The following is a 20603-nucleotide window of genomic DNA, read 5'->3' on the forward strand; positions in this document are numbered from 1 at the left end:
ATGAGGTTTATTCAAAATCAGACTCAAAATATTTTAAGCCTAAGAGACTCTTACATATCAGAAGAACTCTTGAATAGTAATTTTACTATATTATATTAAAGTATTACGTTTTGGAATAGTAATTCTACCGAGAAGAACAGAGGAATTGCATGAATTCAATTTTTCACCAATTACATAACTATTTAATTTCAAAAACTTAATGTAGGTATCATTAAAATTGTTATTATTTGTAAGATAAGCTTGATTTGTTTTAATTAAAGATAATTGGTATAAAGCTAATTATAAAAAAAATATAGATTATATTTCTCTAGAATTTCCTTAGCTAGGTGTTCCCGGGGCTTTCGATCAATAGCCCACCGATCCCAGCGAGGGAGACGCATGCGCGGCGGCCATTTTTCGTTCGTATCTAGACCAGGATAGTCTGTGGCTTCGAAAACAAAAGACTGCAGTAAATATTGCCAAAAAAATGAGTCCGGAGAGAGAAGTTCAAGGTATTTCAAAGTATTGTATTTAAATAAAGTGACAGTGTTATATAATAAGTTAAAATCTTGTGTAACCGTGATAAGGATTCGTGATATAAACAGGAATGTATTATTCTATAACGAAAGCGATCTTAAATTATTCGTATATGAAAATATTGAGAAATGTCAATTAATTTTATGAATAATTCAATGAATTGGAACGAGTCTTTCGTTGTATTTTTTTTTTTTTTTGTAAACTAAATTCTCTTTGCCTTTGTCATATAATAATGTCAGATCGAAATAAACAAAAATACATTTTTGATTTCAAATTTCGAATGATGTAAGGCAATCAATAAAATAAAATAATTTAACTAAAAAGTATTTTGTCTTTCAGAATCGGTAGATGTGATGGAGTCGATAGATGAATTAAAAGAACGATTATCATCTATGAAACGTATGATGGAGGAACGGAAAAATGCCGGATCAGGCACCAAGGAATTGTTCCAAGGACAAGCGAGGAGTCTCCAAGGAACGACCATGATCGATGGAAACTTCCTAAGTTTCGTATTTGGCGGTTCACTATTCGTAATCCTAAGTGTATCAGTGTATGCTTTTTATAACTTATACCACGCTGTTCTGAAGAAGTTCCCTTCGACGCACACGGAATTGTAAATTGGACTTTAATTCGTAGATCTAAGGTTTATATCGCGATGGATAATACACTATCTTGTCTTAAAGTTTAGGTGAAAGAGAATTGCTGATAGAATTTAAATGCCAATAAAGTGTGATTTTTTTGAACAACGTTAATTGTGTTTCATTTCTATACATTTTTTAATTGTTGCTTTGTTCCTGTCATGTAATAAAATCCATTAAGCTTATAATTATAATTTTTTACTGTTAATTGAATTGATGAAATCAGATCAAAATATAATTTCTTTAAGTTTGCTCTTAGAAGTACCTTTAAATCATGAACATTACAAGTAAATATAATGTGAAACTATCACCAGATCGGAATGTACTCTTCCACTAATCAAATTACATAGTTATATTAATTAAACACCCTTAAACTTATATATTCTGTATGAAAATCTACTAATTCTAATTATACCTATTTAAATAATCTCGAACATTCTCTTTTTGCAAACTAATACATGTTTACCTGAAATAGATATGCGAGTAAATAAAAATAAAGAATTAATAAAAAATTCCCTTCAATAAATCAGTACAATATGACCCTATTTTTTTATACTACTTCACCTTTAATAGACAGAGCCATTACATAATACTCAGTCAGATGACAAATATGATCGTTTGTTAGTTATTTTTGTGGGCAGGTGGACTGGCAAATAGGTCACTTGATGGTAAGTGGTCACCGCTGCCCATAGATATTGGTACTGTAAGAAATGTTGATCGTTCATACTGAATACGCCATTAACCTGGCGAACTATATGTCAAGTTTCTTGTCCCTTTAGTTACACTGGTTAACTCACCGGAACATAACAATACTAAGTCTTACTGTGGTACCCAGGCGGGCTTGCACAAAGCCCTACTACCAAGTAAAAAAGTTAGACTGGCCTCCGAGTATTCACAACCTTCAGCTCAAAGGAATTTATTTCCGACATACAAGCAGGTTCCCTCACAATGTTTTCTATGATTAACAGAATCTGCCCTCCATACCGTCTTATACCATGACGGTGCCATAAGCGTATCAGATATTACACGTACTATTATATTGGTCGCTAGAAAGTATCAACGGAGAGTATCGGCACCACCAAAATATTCTTGTCATTAATTGTTGACGCTCCGTGCATGTCTCGCGATGGTTTTAGTTGATGACGAAACGGTGGGTGTACCACCTGCTTCTCCATACAAATAATATGTTCTAGTCTAACACATTCCCAGCGAGGTCATGGCATGAAACGATTTAATGGACAAACTCCTGAAAATTCTCGTATCCCATCCTATTTACCAATCGATTTTTCTTATTAATCTTAATTCTCGATTATGTATTATGGATCTAAAAGGACCGTGTATACAATATGTAGATCTTCAAATATGGATTCACTGAGATATAACGAAGATCATTTAAAAAATTATCAATTATCTCGTGCTGTTTTTATTTAATATATTTGCCGACGGACATATTTGCCTGGTGTTAAGTGGTTATCAGATCACATAGACATTGGCGGTTTAAGAAATATTAACCATTAACTAAATCTCTTTAATGTGCCAACTACCTTGGTAACGAAGATGTGATGATCCTTTGTGTCTGTAGTATACTGGCTCACTAACCCTTCGAACTGGAACAAAGGTGAGTGAGTGAGATAGGAAGTGTAATTAAAATAAAAAAAATATTATTTTGCAAATTAATCACAACATAAGTTATTTTATTAATTAATTCGATGTTCCCATTTGTAACGAGCCATTGTAATATTAAATATACATAAAAACGAATAAATTCATTGCGTGGATTACTTACCGCACAAGCGAACCTTTTAGTTTAAAATGATATAAATGACTCGCAAAAAAAAGGGAATGAAATACAATTTGATGAAGTGTGTTTGATATTTTTGATTAAATTTCGAAGTAACGTAGACAAGTAATGGAAGCAACGAGAAATGCTTTTAAATAAATGAAGGCGTTATAACCAAAATGATATAAGTAATGTAAGTTCTGTAGGTTTGAAAAGTCATTTTCACTTCTATTCGGTAAGGCTATATTAATATTGACCAATTTATGAATGAAATATATCTTTAAGTAAATGAATGAACATTGGACAACATCACATACATTACTCTGATCCCAGTGTAAGTAGCTAAAGCACTTGTGTTATGGAAAATAAGAAGTAACGACGGTACCACAAACACCTAGACCCAAGACAACATAGAAAACTAATGAAAAAAAAAATTACGAAATGTGGTCAAGTGTCTTAATTAATGTTGCGAAGTAAGCACACAGACACTCTTCTGTAGGCTTTCGAACCATTTTAATGGTTAAGTAATAAAAATGTATTTTTATTCTAGTACATTTCTCTTAAAGACTATTTTCTGAGCTTCAATTCAGTGTTATTTCAAAAGGTATTTTTTCGTCACTTATGTCCTTTCGGCTCTGCTTCCTTAGCCTTAACATCGCGTGACGTTTCTGACAATTCAAATATTTAACACGATATGTCGTTTAATATATAATAGTCCCTGTTATTATTTATTTCACAAGCTTGTGCCCACAACTTTTTTCGCGTGTTGATTATAAAGATACATTATACAGTAACGTGTTATACCAATGGAAATGTTTTAATTTCCTTGTATTAAAACAGAGTATTTAAAACAAATTCCGATTCCGATTTGAAAAAAGAACAAGATTATTAATTTAATAAACGTTAACTATGAGTATAAATTATCATAGCTAATATAGACTTCCGGTTTCTAAAACGCAGGTCAATTTAATGATTTTTTCTTTAACCCGTATTCTGATTGGTCAATATATCATGAGTGAGTTACGAAGTGAGTTTTAATAGAACAGGTTTTTTGGTAAGTATTCTAAAAGTATATTTTATATACATAAATCTTCTGTACTTGTGTATGTCCTCTTAAGCAATTGAACCGATGGCTTTAGAATTTTTCAAAGTGTTATTGAGTGGGGATGGTTTAAGCTGGACCCGATAGGTGGCGCTGCTATCGGAAAGTAAATAAAATTCTTATTTCACACAAACAAAGGGACGGGTAGCTATTTATGTATATAGGATTCAGGATATTTTTAGTTACAAAAAAAAACGTAACTTGTGAAAATGAGATAGCAATAAAGAAAAAAGAAAAAAAATTTTAAATTCTCAGCTCGGCAGTGGCTGTAATTGTTCGCTGGCACACGTCAAAGAGATCGTTTAAGGATGAGAATGTGAGCCGCACAAAGGCGACTGTCATAGATATTATAAACATGAAATTGTCTGTGAGCATGTTAATGAAAACCCATCAAATTATAACATACCCTGTTCTTAACACCTCATGAATAAATACCGTGTAGCGTAATACACTAAAAAAAGCGCGTCCGTCACATAGCTTGGGTTTTCTTTTTGCCGCGAAGTTTAAGTGCTTCGGATGTGATATTTCTGAGACATTGAAAATTTGTCGTTTTAGTTGGTTTTTGTTATTAATTGTTCACTATTTCAAGTAATTAATGTTATTGTTGATTGTTTTTATAAAATCAGAGTTTTATGTCTAAGACTATATTAATATTTACCAATTTATGCATGACATATATATTTTAAATGGCTATAAAATGTGGGCGAGGCATTACGACAACGACAACAACAGCAACAAAACTAAATGATTTTACAAATAATGTACTAATAATAGTTTTGACAAATTAACAAATACAGTGAAGTAAGCACACATACATTATTCTGTATTCTCCATTCTTCTTCTCCAAGCATAGTATTACAATAGAATATAAAAAGAAATTTGTATACACTTGACACTAGACAGGTCCATTTTTTGAAAGGCCTGGAGGCTCAAATTAACGTTCGTTCTTTAACCTGCAAGAATAAGGATAATTAATCGACTATTTACGTAGTTTGAATATTTTTCCATCTTAATTTAATGGCACTCCAATGTGAAGTGGATGAATTACATGACCGCAGACTGGGCGCTCAAACCTTGGTATACTCAGTAATTAATCTTTTCATTAATCATTTATAATTAATAACACTAACTTTTTATATAATAGATAGGCGGACGGGCAAATGGTCAACCTGATGTCAAGTGGTCAACACCGCCCGTAGACGTTGACACTAAGAAATATTAACGATTCTTTACATCGACACTGGTGCACCAATCTTGAGAACCAAGATGGTATGTCCCTTGTGCCTGTAGTTACGGTGGCTCACTCACCCTTTAAACCGATACAACGCTACTAAGTATTGCTGTAACTTACCCAGACTGACATACACAAAGTCTTCCCATCGAGTAAAACTTTAAGTTTTATTATGAATTTATTTAATCTCTTGATGCAATGTACCTTATTTATTCAGACTTATTTTATCAAAAATGTTTCCAATACAAATCAAATATAACAACAGTGTTAAAAAATCTAGAATTAAATAAACTATTAAAAAACTAATTAAAAATCTAAATTGAAAAGTAAAATTAAAGTAAGTAACTTAGGCATCAGTAATATTTAAACTTTAATTTTTATTTACAATTCATAGAAGCTATAGTCAATTTCGCCTGGCGTAATATACTCGCACGTTACAATAACTTGCCACGTTTGCTAAAATTACACAACCCTTGCAAAATTACCTCTATCGTAGAGCTATTTCAAATTTTAGTTCAACACCACACTTTATTATACAGTCAAAATTAAACTCCAAACGTAAGACTTAAAGTATAATTTTGATTTTATTTGCCTTGGCGTTTGTAACGTTACTCTTATAAGAATATATTTACTCGATAAATGCATAATGCAATTTGTAAATTGGTCTAATATTCGCTTTAAAGACAGAAGAACATCGTTAGAACAAAATTAAATTGTAATATTTTCTGCTAGAATTACTTTAATATGTCTGATAATCTTGAGAACTCTGTGGAACTGTATGGTAGAGCTTTCTACAAGCTTGCATTTACAGGCATCGCCCACTCATAAAATGTTCTACTGCCAAACAGCAATACCTATTGTTTTTTGTTTGAAGGATGGTGAGGAATCCGAGGTTGGTAACGCATCGTCAGATATAAGGTCACAAACAACCTCGAACCTTTACGTTTGCGCCGAGAAATAGCTCTGAGAAATTATTCTTTCTAACTCCTGCTTCCCTTTCCTTCACTAGTCTACTCGTGTTAGCTTACGGTGTCACCACCTAATTGTGACATCAATTCTAACGCACAAGAAGAAATTTGTCAACTTTTTTCTTTGACGCACTGAATGGGATTCTCTACCACACTCCTTCTCCTCTTATAACCTGAGTTACTTCAAATGAGGAGTGAAGAGGCATCTTACAAGTCGGCATGGAGAGGGCGACTACAGCAGTTCATTCTCTTTGTACTGGCCATCTTCGCGTTTGGATTCCACTACCACTTACCATCAGGCGGAGTGGAGTAATGTACCTAACCGGGTTGTATAAAAAAAAGGGATTGTTAATATTTTTAACAGTGCCAATGTCCATGGGCGGTGCTGACCATTTACGATCAGACAACTACCTATTTGCCAGTCTTCTAACCCTTCTTCAGTACATAAAAACTCTTGTCAAAACAAATCACCGATTAAAAACAGTATTAGAGCTAGGATACCAAAAAAATGCTTTGGAATGCTTTTATATTTTCTTATTTTTGTCGAGGAATGTTTTTTGGCAATTAATACCAATCAACGGATCCTATTAACTTCGTTAAGTTGTATTACATTACGTAATTATAAAGTATTACAGATTAAATACTTCATACAAGTATTTAACGCGACTTTGCCCGATAATTACTATATTAAAAAAAAACTATATTTTATTCTTCTTTTAAATATTAAAGTGCACAAGTCTGTGCGTCATGCGTCACATGGCCACTCTGTAGTCACTCACTCTCATACTGTGTGTGGGATTTTCTCATTTCTCACAGCCGGAGAAAGTTTAGGCGCAAGATCAACGCTGGATGCATTCGGTATTGTCCGAAGTACAGAAATATAACATTGCCGACTTATCTCTCTCTCGATATTATAACTCGATGCTTAAGAGAACTAGCCAGGCCCTTAAAAATAATCAAGACTCTTGAAAATGTTGAGAAACTTGAAGTTTCTGATCGTACAGTGAGACGATCTGAATGAGCCTTATAACGGCACACACGGTATAACACTATGATTTCTTATGGAGATATCTTAAATCCTTGGGTAACACCAATCGTCCGAACGCCTTTAATGAGCTGAAGAACAATAAGAAAACTTGGATTTCTATATAAAACTTAGACAACGAGGACTATATCTTTTGCTTTTGACTAGATGTATTGAGTAGAACAGTGGCTACCTTCATGATCATGAGCCTTACTTATTCTAAATGTGTATTACTTCATCAATTCAGCATCCCAGGGGTAAAGAAAAGGACGTAGGGTACCTAACACCTGCAAAGTCTCCCCCTCTGCCCAAAACAGGTGAAGTCGCGTGCGGAAACTGATATACTTAAATTAATATGAAAATTTGCGTGTCTGCTTAAGTCAAACGGTAAAGTTATTAACTGTCTTACTTTGTGACTTTTTATGTTCGAACTTAATTACGTGAAAACCCTGAAACAAACGACTTGAGTAATTAAACTAATAATGTATGAGACACTGAAGTGCCAAATTACAGAAATAATTCACGCGATAATACTCCTTAACACGTACGATATAAAAACGAATATTGCTTACAAATACAACCGTATGTGTAATCGAATTTACGCAAGTAAAGAAAATATTTCATTCATAACCTGAAATAGGTTTGTCTCTTTCAGTCCTATTGATAAATTTGTATATCAAGATTGAGTGGAAGGGAGACAGAAATAGGATGACAGGGCGGGAAAGCGCTACGAGAAATATGGCACTGTCAAAGATTATAAAATAAATAGAAGTGACAATTGTTGCTAGATGCCTTTCATTATTTGCACTATTTAATGTATTTAATGCAAAATTAATCATTTAATTAAGTTATATTTATTAAATCAACCTGCATCATGATCAAATATGTAATATTAACTATAAATATTATTGATACGTACTATATGAATAGGAAAAACCTTGCACGTGTACCCATTATAAAAGTGATAAACTACATCCGAAGATTTAAATTTGACCTTAAAAATATCTGCAAACGCACGCTAAGAGGCTCAAAATTACAAGAATAACAATAATTTCAAGTTTAAAATTTTATATTTCTTATTAAGAATTTGTTCTAATTTACAAGTATTAATTAACATGAATATTAATTATCGCGTTAGGAGAATCATGACGGCGTTTCACACTATTCAAAGAATTTGTTACACACAGACCGAAACGATCCGAGCACAAAACGAACAACTCTAAATTAACTAATCTTTGGTTCATATTCTTCTCTCTTTTTCGCTTCAGAGTTTCTACATATATCTAACCTTGTCAGTGCTCGCGTGTACATTGCGTTCATAAGTCTAACCGCGTCATAACTTTTTCACCCCAGCCCCCGCCCAGAGGGTGGTACTGTAACAGGTAAAGGTACAAAGAGCGGAGCGTTTCAGATTCAGTCAGTGTAGCGTTGGACGTCGAGGCGAAAAGACGTGCGCGTTGAAGCCTCATTACTTGTTGCTTGAATGTTTTTAGAAAAATTGCGTTAAATTATATCGGCTTTACCACCAAGTGAACGAATCGGTAAGTAAATATGATTTTGTTATTTATAGATGGAGAATGATAACGGAATATTGATTTTAAGAAGATTTTATTTTTTTCGTACATAGTACAAAGGATTTCATCTGTTGCGCGCGATATAATCAACAAGTTGGATGTTTTAACGCCAATTTCTGCTAAACTAATGTTAAATAATTGTATGAAATGAAAAAAAAAAATGATTATGAGCGGTTAACACGCAATATTCGCAACACGAACGACAAATATAACTTTACGATCGACATAAAACCGTCTGAATTGCTTTTATTCGAGCTTCACAACTATTTCGTTAATATATTATTAATTAATTCGTATTTTAATATAATAATTAGTTGGCAATATATCTAAATCAATCCAAAAACTTATTACTACGTACGTTTTAACAATTACTCGTCATATGCGCCTATATTTAAGGAACGTTCGTGTAAAATAATTGTATAATTTAAACATACCAACCAAAGGAACTTAAATATATGAATCAAGATTTATGTATAAGTTTTTAATATCATTTAAAAATAAACTAGAGATTTCGAACTCAATATTTTTTATAAAGAAGTAGCTACGATGCATAAAGAGATAAATCGTCAAACAAATTTGTATGTACTCGTAACAAAAACAGCTCGTGAGTCATAACAAAGACGGGAAAGGTTGAGGCGTAAAAAGGTCCTCGGAGTTACGAGTTAGTAAATACCCTCCTCATGACACTAAGGATGTCCTAATTTTACTTACGAATTCTTTAGAAGCATATTATAATAGAATAACATTTTCATTTTAAAACTTAATTTTAAAGATTTATTTAAATTTGGCTTTATAAAATACGACTCAAGCCATTAAAAGAAAAATATATGTCACAAAATTAAATGTCAAGTTTTGAATAAATCAGCTCACGACATGAAACAAAAAAGCCTATTTGTTCCACTGGATATCGCAATAAAAACAATACCCTGAAGCAAATAAATAGCCTTGAATGACGTCACTTACTTTTTTGTCTCTTTCTTTAGGGTGACCACGCTGTTTGCTAATCTCAGGGACATGTTACACTTTTCTTAATTAAATGAAAAATAGACGAAAAAATGGAGCAATAGAGAAGAGCAGTATTATACCTAAAACTTATTGAAATAATAAGATGTAGATTAATTCTCAATATGAAGAAGATATTATGGTCTTTCTAAATTATAATAATCTGGATTTAAATGTTCACTCGTAATTAGAATTGCTAGGTATTTAGTTTCGGAAGGCCGAAATATAAACAGTATTAAGATTTTGTTACTTTCTTTTACGGTCTTCGTTTCTGGGCGGTATCATGAAAGTCGTTGAATTTTTAAACGTAACCCTAACTGTTATTATTCAAATTTTATTTTACATTGCTTTGTTAATAATACCGATATTTTTACTGGCTTATAATAAGATAATTGTATTTTATCTGATAAAATTAAACTGGATTAGAAACCAGAGGTATGTTCTAAGGTAAAACCTATAGACCAAAATTATAAGCGGGTATTACTGTATTTGTAAATTTGGAATAAATGATTAATTTATATGAAGTTCCTTGAGAAAATTTTAAAGTGATATTGTAATAACGACGATACCGACGTTGCTTATTTTTAACACAAATATGGTTAGAAAAGTACAGAATGAAATAGATATATCATTAATCTATTGTCACACCACTCTAACACTAATCATTCTTGATCTTGCGATTTTAGGATAAATAACAAAAACTAAAATGTCTCATGTATCCCTCGGAGCAAAGTCCACCTTTTCACCGAAATAGATGGTGGCACACGCCCAACAGGAGAGATACACAGTCCGTAATTAACTCATTATTACTTTTTTTTTAATGTAATTATACTATCTCCGCAGACGTTATTATCTTAATGTACTTGTATTTTTTTTTAACATGCCTTTGTTACTTTCGAGTGTATATATTGTATGTAACGGAATATTTGAATGTGATTTCGATTCACACATCAAAACGTTGGATTAAATTTAATAGTTACGTAACAATATATACTTAAATAAGTTCGTTCCATAATCTTGAAAAGAATCTACAGCAAAAAATTAATAAAAATGATTCCTATTTAGCGTTATTTTATACTTTTACATTTTATTACTATTAGGTAACATCAATATATAAATTCTAAGCTTTATTATTGCATATTGATGACAAATATCTGCTGTAAACTCTACGACGATATATTCTTCATTGACTCACAACCAGTGGCGTAGCTAGGTGAGTAAGGGCCCCGGTGCATAGAAAAAGAATCGGGCCCTCGTCCCCTCTTTAACGTATATTGGCATTCAAAATTATAGATAGTAATAAGAATGGGATACAGGATACAGTGAGTTGAACATATCATTAGTAAGTTAAATCCATACTTCATCTTTATTCAAAGCTCTTTTCATAGCTTAGGTTAGAGGGCCCCCAGAGCTCAGGGGCCCTGGTGCACTGCACCACCTGGCCCTACGATAGCTACGCCAGTGCTCACAACGTGTCTTTTTTTTCATTCAGTCAAGACGTGTAGTATATTTACGATCTTATTATAAATTTAAAAATATAACCAATAGTGATTTAACTTAACCGTTATAAATGTGAAGTATTAAATTTTTCAACTGAAGAATATTTTTGATGTTGGCATATAATTTAATTCATTCATTTTTATTACGGTCGGTTTTATGGCCACTATTTTATTAGGGATGTGACGATAGAATCATAACAAGATGGCCGAAACTCGGCAGCTATAGTTTCTATATTTCTAATATTATAAATGCGGAAGTAACTCTGTCTGTTAAGCCATCACGGCTGAGACAATTAACCGAATTTGATGAAATTTGATATGGAGCAAGCAAAGCCGCGGTCGACAACTAGTTGTATATATGTAAAGTAAACAATTTGATAGTGGAGTTTAATTGTTTCATAGAAATACTTGTCAAATATATTCACTTTTAAACTAGCTATGACTAACCCTATGATTATATCATCATTGTCTGATCTGCAATTAGTGTGTATATGAAAAAAAAAAACGATCGCCTCCTATTATATTAATTGTAAATAGTAACAAAGGCAAAATATATCCAGTTAAATTTCTTTTTACGGTTCCTCTCAGGTCAGGGTATTTTCTTAATCGAATCGGTAGTAGATTTTACTTATAACAATAAGCAATTATATATGTGGGATCACAATTTTTTTTGTTTTTTTATTTCATTGCCATTTCAATATATGAAACTAAAGTGACAATTATATTAATTTATAAGCCAATCCTGTAATGATGAATATTGATATTTGACATAAAAATATATTCTATATAGTAACTCTATCTGATACCACAAGTCTGTCAAAATTGAACCAATGTACCATTTGGCTTTACCATTTGCCCAAACACTCATCTCATTCCAAAACGGCTTCTAGATTTAGAAATGGTCTCTAGAGACTTTATTGAGTAATGTGAATTCTTAAAAGATCGCATGATGACTATTTTTCATGTGTCGTTTTTGAAACGCTTAGTGAAAGAACTTTGACATTTCCATTCACGAAAATATTTCAGTGGACTTTTTCAACATCATATTTTACTGCTAGTGATTTTTTTATGTGATATAGGTAGGTGGACTCGAAAATCGGTCACCACTGCCCTGCACTGATGGTAAGTGGTCACCATTACCCATAGTCATTGGTATTTTAAGAAATATTAATAATTCCTCAAATCAACGCGCCACCAAACTAACTAAGAGGTCATCCTTTTTGCATCTATAGTCACTGGCTGGAAGTGCATGCCATAGGTAACTAATATTTCTTTATTGTTTCACATACATTAAAAAAAAGACATTGTTTTTTATTTTGACAATATTTTGATACATATTTAACACCGACTCATTTATTTTTCAAACCGGAATACAACAATATCAAGTGCCGTTCCGCGGTAGAATATCTGATGTGTCTGTAGTACCTACACTAATGGTAGCCTAGCGCTAAGCCCTACCACCAAGTAAAAGTACAAATACATTATGTAAATGTGATGATGCTTTGATGGCATATTAATTGTAGTTGTATTTAATATCGTATATTAATATTATTAAAATTGATTTAATTTAAAATCGACTGTTAAATGAGATTAATGTAGTATCGTTATTAACATGGATTTTAGTGGAGATATTTAAATAATTTTCATCGAACTTCTTTTATTTTATGGCATAGGTTGGCGGACGGTCATATGGGCTACTTGCGGGTAAGTCACCACCGCCCATAGACAATAGCGCTGTAAGAAATATTAACCATTCCTTATATCGCCATTGCGAACTAAGATGCTATGTCCCTCGTACCTGTAGTTTCACTGGCTCACTCACCTTTCAAACCGGAACACAACAATACTAAATACTGTTGATTGGCGATAGAATATCTGATAAGTGGGTACCTACCCAGACGGACTTGCACAAAGCCATAAAACACATGACACAAAGCGCTATGCAGATAACTGCGATGATAACTTACCATAGTGTTCCATTAACACGTCGACCTATATAAATTAAAATATATACATATATAATGCAAACAGTATTAATTGCAACGTAGTGGCAACCACTATCAAGCTTGTATTTATACTCTGTGGTCCAGCTACGATTCAATACCAATGGAAAAGCGAAGTTAATCCTGATCTTCGGTTTCCAATGCGGTTTTTCGATGTATTCTTGATTGCTACAAAACCAAGTTCATTAAAGTTACCTAGTACGAATTTTAATACAAAAATTATAATTTAATATCATTTATTGAAACAGAAATAAAAAAGGTATTTCAGCAATGGTATTTATTACACTCCGAATTTAAAGCCCAAAGGATCGAATTACATCATTGAAAGCTCGAGTTATCGAGGCTTTTAGAAAAGTTATCAGCTTAAATTTCTATCCATCTTCCACTTTCGATTCCATTGGTTTGGAAATTTAATTATTATTCGTTAACTTACAATTAAACAATTACTCAACTGGCTGTTTGCCACAAAAAGCCATTAGGCAAAGGAATTAATTTCTTATCGAACATAAGTATTTACTAAATTGGATCTATTTCAATTCTCCCCTACCAGTCATTAATAAATAAATAAATATTGGACCACATCACATACATTACTCTGATCCCAATGTAAGTAGCTAAAGCACTTGTGTTATGGAAAATCCGAAGTAACGACGGTACTACAAACACCCAGACCCAAGACAACGTAGAAAACTAATGATTTTTTTCTACTTCGACTCGGCCGGGAATCGCAACCGGGACCTCGGGGGATGGCGTACCCATGAAAACCGGTGTAAACACTACTCGAGCACGGAGGTCGTCAAATTAATGCCATTGAAATTCAAGTAATCTTTCTATTATAATAATTAATAGTTCGAATACAATTTTATCTGAAATATATAAAATTATTACGTGTATTATATTATGTGTATATATAACTGTTACGTGATTGGTCGAAATCGAAATATTTTTAAATGTCCTAAATAACGTAAAAATTAAAACTGTCTTTCTGACTTTCCATATTATTACCGAACCAATGAACTGTAAAGGCTTAGTGATATGTATAAGGTCACCTGATTAAGGTGGTCTCATTTTTAAACACGTTTCTTTGTAAATAACACTCTCTAAAATTATACTAAGTTATTCCTAAAAATATTCGCGAATATGTACTCGTTTGAGCTTGAAGATCGATTATAAAGCGATAAGACCATTTTTTGTACATACTTCTGTAATATTGATGTTTCTATGTTATATTATTATTATTTGTATATAATTTGAAACGGATAGGCAGTTTAACAAAGTTGACACCTGAAAGTAACTTGTCATTACAAATCAAATCAAATCAATTTTATTCAAGTAAACTTCGCAACGAAGCGTTTTTGGATCGTCTATATTAAAAAAACTACCACCGTTTCGGAAAGCAGCCTACCAAAGTCAATCCAAACCAAAAATCCTCTTTTTTTCAACAAACGAGCAGGAGGCGCACCTTATGGAAAGTGACTACCACCGCCCATGGACATCCGCAACTTGACGTGAGAAGTATTTAATTCATTCGTAAGAATACAGATACAGTCATGGATATATATAATATATGATACACGGGAACACAGCTGATATTATTGATTTTTTTAACGAAAATAACTAACCTCGACTTGGAAAGCTACTGCAAAAGTTGCACTTTCACACTTGATCTGTGTGAACTCGTAACTCGCCTACGTAAACCTGTACTAAACAGTTCTCACACTTTATTTGATCAAACGATCACGTGAAACAAAAAATAAAAAAAAATCCATAGTGAACGAATTTAATGGTTTTTAACCAACTTTCTAAATAAAGTTTAATTCTTATTTATGATAGCATTATTCAGAACATTTTGTAACACAAAATAACCGTGTCTCAAATTGATTGAATACAAATGCACAGTGTGATAACGACGACCATAATGATAACTATGACCTTGTTGCTCGCACGAATGTTACGCTTAGGGAATTGCATTTAGACACGTAACTTGAAAAATATAATGAAGCTTAAATGCACTGTGAGTTAATAATAGCTGCGACCCGCAATTTCACTCCGACTTTTTTTCTAGTATTGATCGGCGGACGGACAAATTTGCCAAATGATGGTAAGTGGTCACCAGCACCCATAGACTTTAGCTCAGTAATATAAAACGTTTCTTACATCGCAAAAGCGCATTCCAACCTTGGAAACTAAGGTGCTATGTATATATCTCTGTAATTACACTGGCTCACTCACCCTTCTAATGGGTACATAACACTACTACGTATGGCTGTAATCTACCCAGACTGGCATGCACAAAGCTCACTAAGTAAAACTATAAGATTTATTATAGATTTCTTCACTCTATTAGTGCAATATTTATTCACTCTTTTTCATTTATTTAATGAAAAAACAAAGTATTTTCAATACAATTACACTGGCTCACTCACCCTTCGAACCGGAACACAACAATAGTAAGAATTGCTATTAGACGGTAGAATTGCTGATAAGCTTGCACAAAGACCTGCCACTGAGTAACATTTTTAAGCTAACTTTGTTTGTTCGTACCATACACCAAATAATTATTCTAAACCTAAAAATCTTTACGCTTTTAATGGGTAAGTAAACCAGTTCAATTTCTATACAGCGATTTTAATTACAAAAACCAAGACGAATACTTACCATAAGCGCTGATCGTATCTAGTATAATACTATAGATACAATATGTTCTTAATTTAAAATCCAAATAAGATACTTTATTTATCCAATTACGTATCTGATTTATAATGAAAATGAAATTCATTTGTCTAAACAAAAAATGAATCCTTTGTTTCGTACATAACATCAAATTCAACCTTGTAAGTTCATTTTGCTGAAAATACACGACGAATGAAAACACCACTCACTTTTTTAATTTGAACTTCAATGTCCGAGGATTGTGTATTAATGTACATATTTATATATTAAAAGACTTTATTGTGTACCGATTTGTTATAATAAAATCTCTTCTAAATTAAGATACCTGTTTTTAAGGTATTACTTATATAAAATCCTACTTTCCTCTGTAGTGAAATATAGGGTTCAGAATGAATACGATACACCATTGATGTTATGGAGCTCCGTAAAATGTACAGCCTGTAAATTTCCCACTGCTGGACAAAGGCCCTCCTTTTTGAGGAGACGGTTTGGAGCATATTCCACCACTTTGCTACAGTACGGTTTGGTGAAATCTCAAGTGGCAGAATTTCGTTGATATTAGACACATGCAGGTTTCCTCACGATGTTGTCCTTCACCGCCGAGCACGAGATGAATTATAAACACATGAAAATATGATAAGAAGTATTTTCTGAAGGTTATTTTTAACGCCATTTCCTCTTTGACAAAGGACTCGTCCTGCATTCATCTCGTTATTCGCTTCGCTGCTTGGTGTATTACGCCTTGGTTATTGTCTTCTAGAATTATTTTTTATTTTAAAGCTAGATTTATAACAGCGTGTTATTTCTCAAGTTATGGCAAGAAATAGCGGAGTTTTTTTATTATATTGCTTTTTATGCTTATCAAGATTAAACAAATACAGATTTATTGTTTCATGGCAAGATTTATTTAATGCTCTTAAAGTGAATTAAACTATTTAAAAATGATAATGCTTTTACAATAGAAGAAAATAAATTAATGAATATTTATTTTCTCAAATACTGAAGTTCATTTTTCCCGTAATGAAAAATGGAAAAAATGCGTTAGTCACAAATTTTGAGTATTCGCTTGCAGCTTGTCTGTGGTTTTAGAATAGTAACGAGTGGGCCAGTGCATCTACAGGCACAAGGGAGTTAGTTCCTTGTATATTGTCTATGGGTGGTGGCTACTTCTTAACATCAGGTGACCCATTTGCCTGACCATCAACCTGTATTATAAAAAATGTATGTAACATTCGGAGATTCTTTAATACAAGCATGCACGCATGACGTTTCATATATACGTCATGTGTTTTGTATTACGTCACAGATAATTATCTAAACTTTATTGCAGAGTGGGTGAAAATGTGACGTCATTACGTCAATACGTCAATGTAACTAGTCCAGACAATAGCGTAAGCACGACTTACTATGTCATTAAAATTTAAAGAGAAAAGTTGAACTAATATTTTTAAATGTCAACTATGTTTTTACTAACTATAATAACTAACCATAAACAACAAAATTTAATACTACTTTTATACAAGAAAAAAAATAATGTAATTAATAATACATACACCGAATTAAGAACGAAATATTTATTTCTCTTGTCTATATTTTAATTATTTATTTTGTTTAATAGAATGGCTCAAATAAATTAAATACTCTGGCAGCACTGTACAAACTGCATTATAAACAGGAACCGGTGAACACGTTGTCTATGCCAGACCTCATAGTATCGATCGCCAGAGTTTTTGAACAAGAGAATGTTATATTTTAGAAGCGTTCTGTTGTACCATTTCGGTTAATGCATTTTCAACGCGAAAATAGGTTTTGATGAAACACTATAGAGTCCAGACTTCAGGTGTAGTCAGATTTATTAAAAAAAAAAATAATGTTATATTACTGTACATTTTTAAGGTATTCAAAATAAGAACTATATTTGAATTCCAATTCTGAATATTTTTCTTTTGTTTATTCAATTTGTTATCTGTAATTAAAAATGAAATCATAACTTTTATTCCAAAAATAATGGTTATTTTTTATTAATTTATATCGAAATCATTCTTTTTTTAAACTTTTTACGCTTATTAAATCTGCAATCCTTTCCATTTAAATCCAATTTACGCCTATTCAGCTTAAAATCAATTCAGAAATTTTAACCGTTTATTATCGACAAATTTATGGTACACATTTTAAAAAAACTGGCTAAACGTCCTCTGTTGGTGATCAATCATAAGTTTAATTATTATAATAAATAAATTTACCAAGCAATAAATTACACAACATAATATGACAAGTAACGCTAGCTAAAAATTTAAATTTTAACCGATGTTTTTTAGTCTGTACACAACAAAATGTTTCGCATGAAGTTATCATAAAAAAAAACAAGTTCGAAAAATATATTAGCACAGTTTTAACGTTATTTAATTAAAATGTGTAATCTAGTCCCCTCCGACAACGGAAATTTCTTATTAATAGAAAAACTCAATAACCTTCAATTGGCCTCATCCGAGATTTTACCCCAGGATTTATAGGTTAACGTTTAATGTCAAAACACATTTTTTATATGTAACTTCTCAGTTTTTTCTTTAAAGCTAAACTATATCTTTTTTTTTTACATTAACGGCTTGTAAATGTCTCACTGCTAGGCTAAGGCCTCCTCTCCCTTATGAGGAGAAGGTTAGGAGCACATTCCACCACAATGCTCCAATACAGGTTGGTGGAATACAAATGTGGCAGAATTTCATTAAAATTAGAGACAATTAGGTTTCCTCATGATGTTTTCCTTCACCGCCGAGAACGAGATGAATTATAAACACGAATTAAGAACATGAAAATTTGCCTGGGGTTGAACCCGAAATCATCTAACCACTGGGCCATCTCGGCTACTATATCAAAACATTATTAAATCAAGCTGTCCTGTTTGTCGTTACGAGATCCTAGTTTGGTGTATTTCGAAATTTGAACAGGTGAAAGGTCCATTTCTTGGAAATCACTTTGCTAGCTTAACCAGACAAGAGTCGATTCAAACAACAGCCCTGAAAGCCCGTCACTATCTAAGTTCTAAGGCTTTATGTTTCAAGGCGTGTTTCGACCGTGAGGTTTCGTCAACAGATTTGTTTAATTATTTTGGTATAATATGTTAACAATATTAGAAACACGGATGTAATTATGTTTGACATTCTTTCATTTCGCACACACCTTTTCAGGAATAAAATCACATAGCGTACCTCTCCTCACACCTGGGAAAAGGGGTTGGGAACTAGTAATGTTAATATATGTTAAAGCAAAATCAAAGTCAACGTTATTCAAGTTGGTCCATAAACACTTTAGTATTCACTTTACAAAGTAAACCACCGGCAGGTTAACATGCAGATTCTAAGAAGAACAGTCAGGAGTTCTAGTGTTACACGATCCTTTATAGTTATCCTTTGTTTTCGTAACCATGCAATATAGACTGGTTCTACAAGTTCCTACAAGTAGTTGCTTTAGAAACTTAAATATAATAGTACAGTGAGCGTATAATTTGAATATTTTCTTTGTTATATATAACTCTTATAAAATAATTGAAAATTCCTTCTGAAATATTTTTATGGAGATTAAGTTGAAACTTTACAAACTCCGAGAGCGTGACAGAAAGACGATTAAGACAATTATGACAATTCCGTTTTCATACTTGACAATTTTCTAGTTTAGATACTTGGTGGTAGAGTTTTTTTATAGGCCCGTCTGGGTAGGTTTCATTTTTTATATAATCGCCCTCGCCCATAGACATTGGCACCGCTAGAAATATTAACCATTACATCGCCATTGCACCACCAAACTTGGGAACAAAGACGTCATATCCCATGTGCCTGAAGTTACACTGTCTGGCTCATCCTTTAAACTGGAACATAACACTACCAAGTAATGCTGTTTGGTGGCAGAATACCTACACAGAGAGGCTTGCACGTAGCCTTATCACCACGAACCCCCCCCCCCTACTCATCATAAATTCTACCGCCAAAAAGCTATACTTAGTATTGTTGTACTCCGGTTTGAAATGTTGGCACATTGTTGTGATTCAAGGAATGTTTATTATTTCTTACAGCTGTAAAAGCTTCCATTTTATATTTTCAATAGAAAGTATATATTCAGTACATTGACCTATTTTGTAGTTTCAAAGATCGAGATAACGACACATGAAACCATATTACTGTGTTTCGCTGTTATTATATAACATTACGAACGTTTTTTAGTGATCGCTATCAGGAACTAAGTCGAGAATTATAAATCATAATAAAATGCTTAAGATTTTTAAAGCCCTTAATTATAGTCCTTTGTATTATTTTTTATTTAAAATTTAAAAAAAAAACATTTTCAGTTCAGTTTTAGTTACAGTGGTTTAAATATATGTATATATATATGAAGGGACAAGTGTGCCACCTGAACTGCAATGAAGATGTCCATGTGACCGGACCCGAACTTGAGCCAAGAGCCCAGGAATATCTGTCTTAAGGTCTTTTAAGCTAACCAGTATAGTCCGGTTCTACGTCATAATTGTATAGTTAGTCATACGTCGGAAAAAATGGCATATATTATGAGAATTATGAGGCCTAGGAAACTTAACTAGAA

At 32.6% G+C, this 20603-nt stretch overlaps 2 protein-coding genes across 2 annotated transcripts in view; both read left to right on the forward strand.

Moving 5' to 3' along the window:
* Positions 1 to 414: 414 nt before the first annotated feature.
* On the forward strand, positions 415 to 1268 carry LOC125071324. Its single transcript, XM_047681522.1, has 2 exons — positions 415 to 491; positions 856 to 1268. The coding sequence occupies exons 1-2, from the start codon at positions 467 to 469 to the stop codon at positions 1131 to 1133; spliced, it is 303 nt and encodes a 100-aa protein (XP_047537478.1). The 5' UTR covers positions 415 to 466; the 3' UTR covers positions 1134 to 1268.
* A 7417-nt stretch (positions 1269 to 8685) lies between these two features.
* Positions 8686 to 20603, forward strand: part of LOC125071286 (IDLSRF-like peptide) — a 100426-nt gene continuing 88508 nt past the window's right edge. Inside the window, exon 1 of the mRNA XM_047681464.1 lies at positions 8686 to 8800. The gene's annotated coding sequence lies outside the window, so the exon portion shown is untranslated. The remainder of the gene's footprint in view (positions 8801 to 20603) is intronic.

The sequence above is a fragment of the Vanessa atalanta genome, chromosome 19 (genome assembly GCF_905147765.1).
Source record: "Vanessa atalanta chromosome 19, ilVanAtal1.2, whole genome shotgun sequence".
NCBI lineage: Eukaryota > Metazoa > Arthropoda > Insecta > Lepidoptera > Nymphalidae > Vanessa > Vanessa atalanta.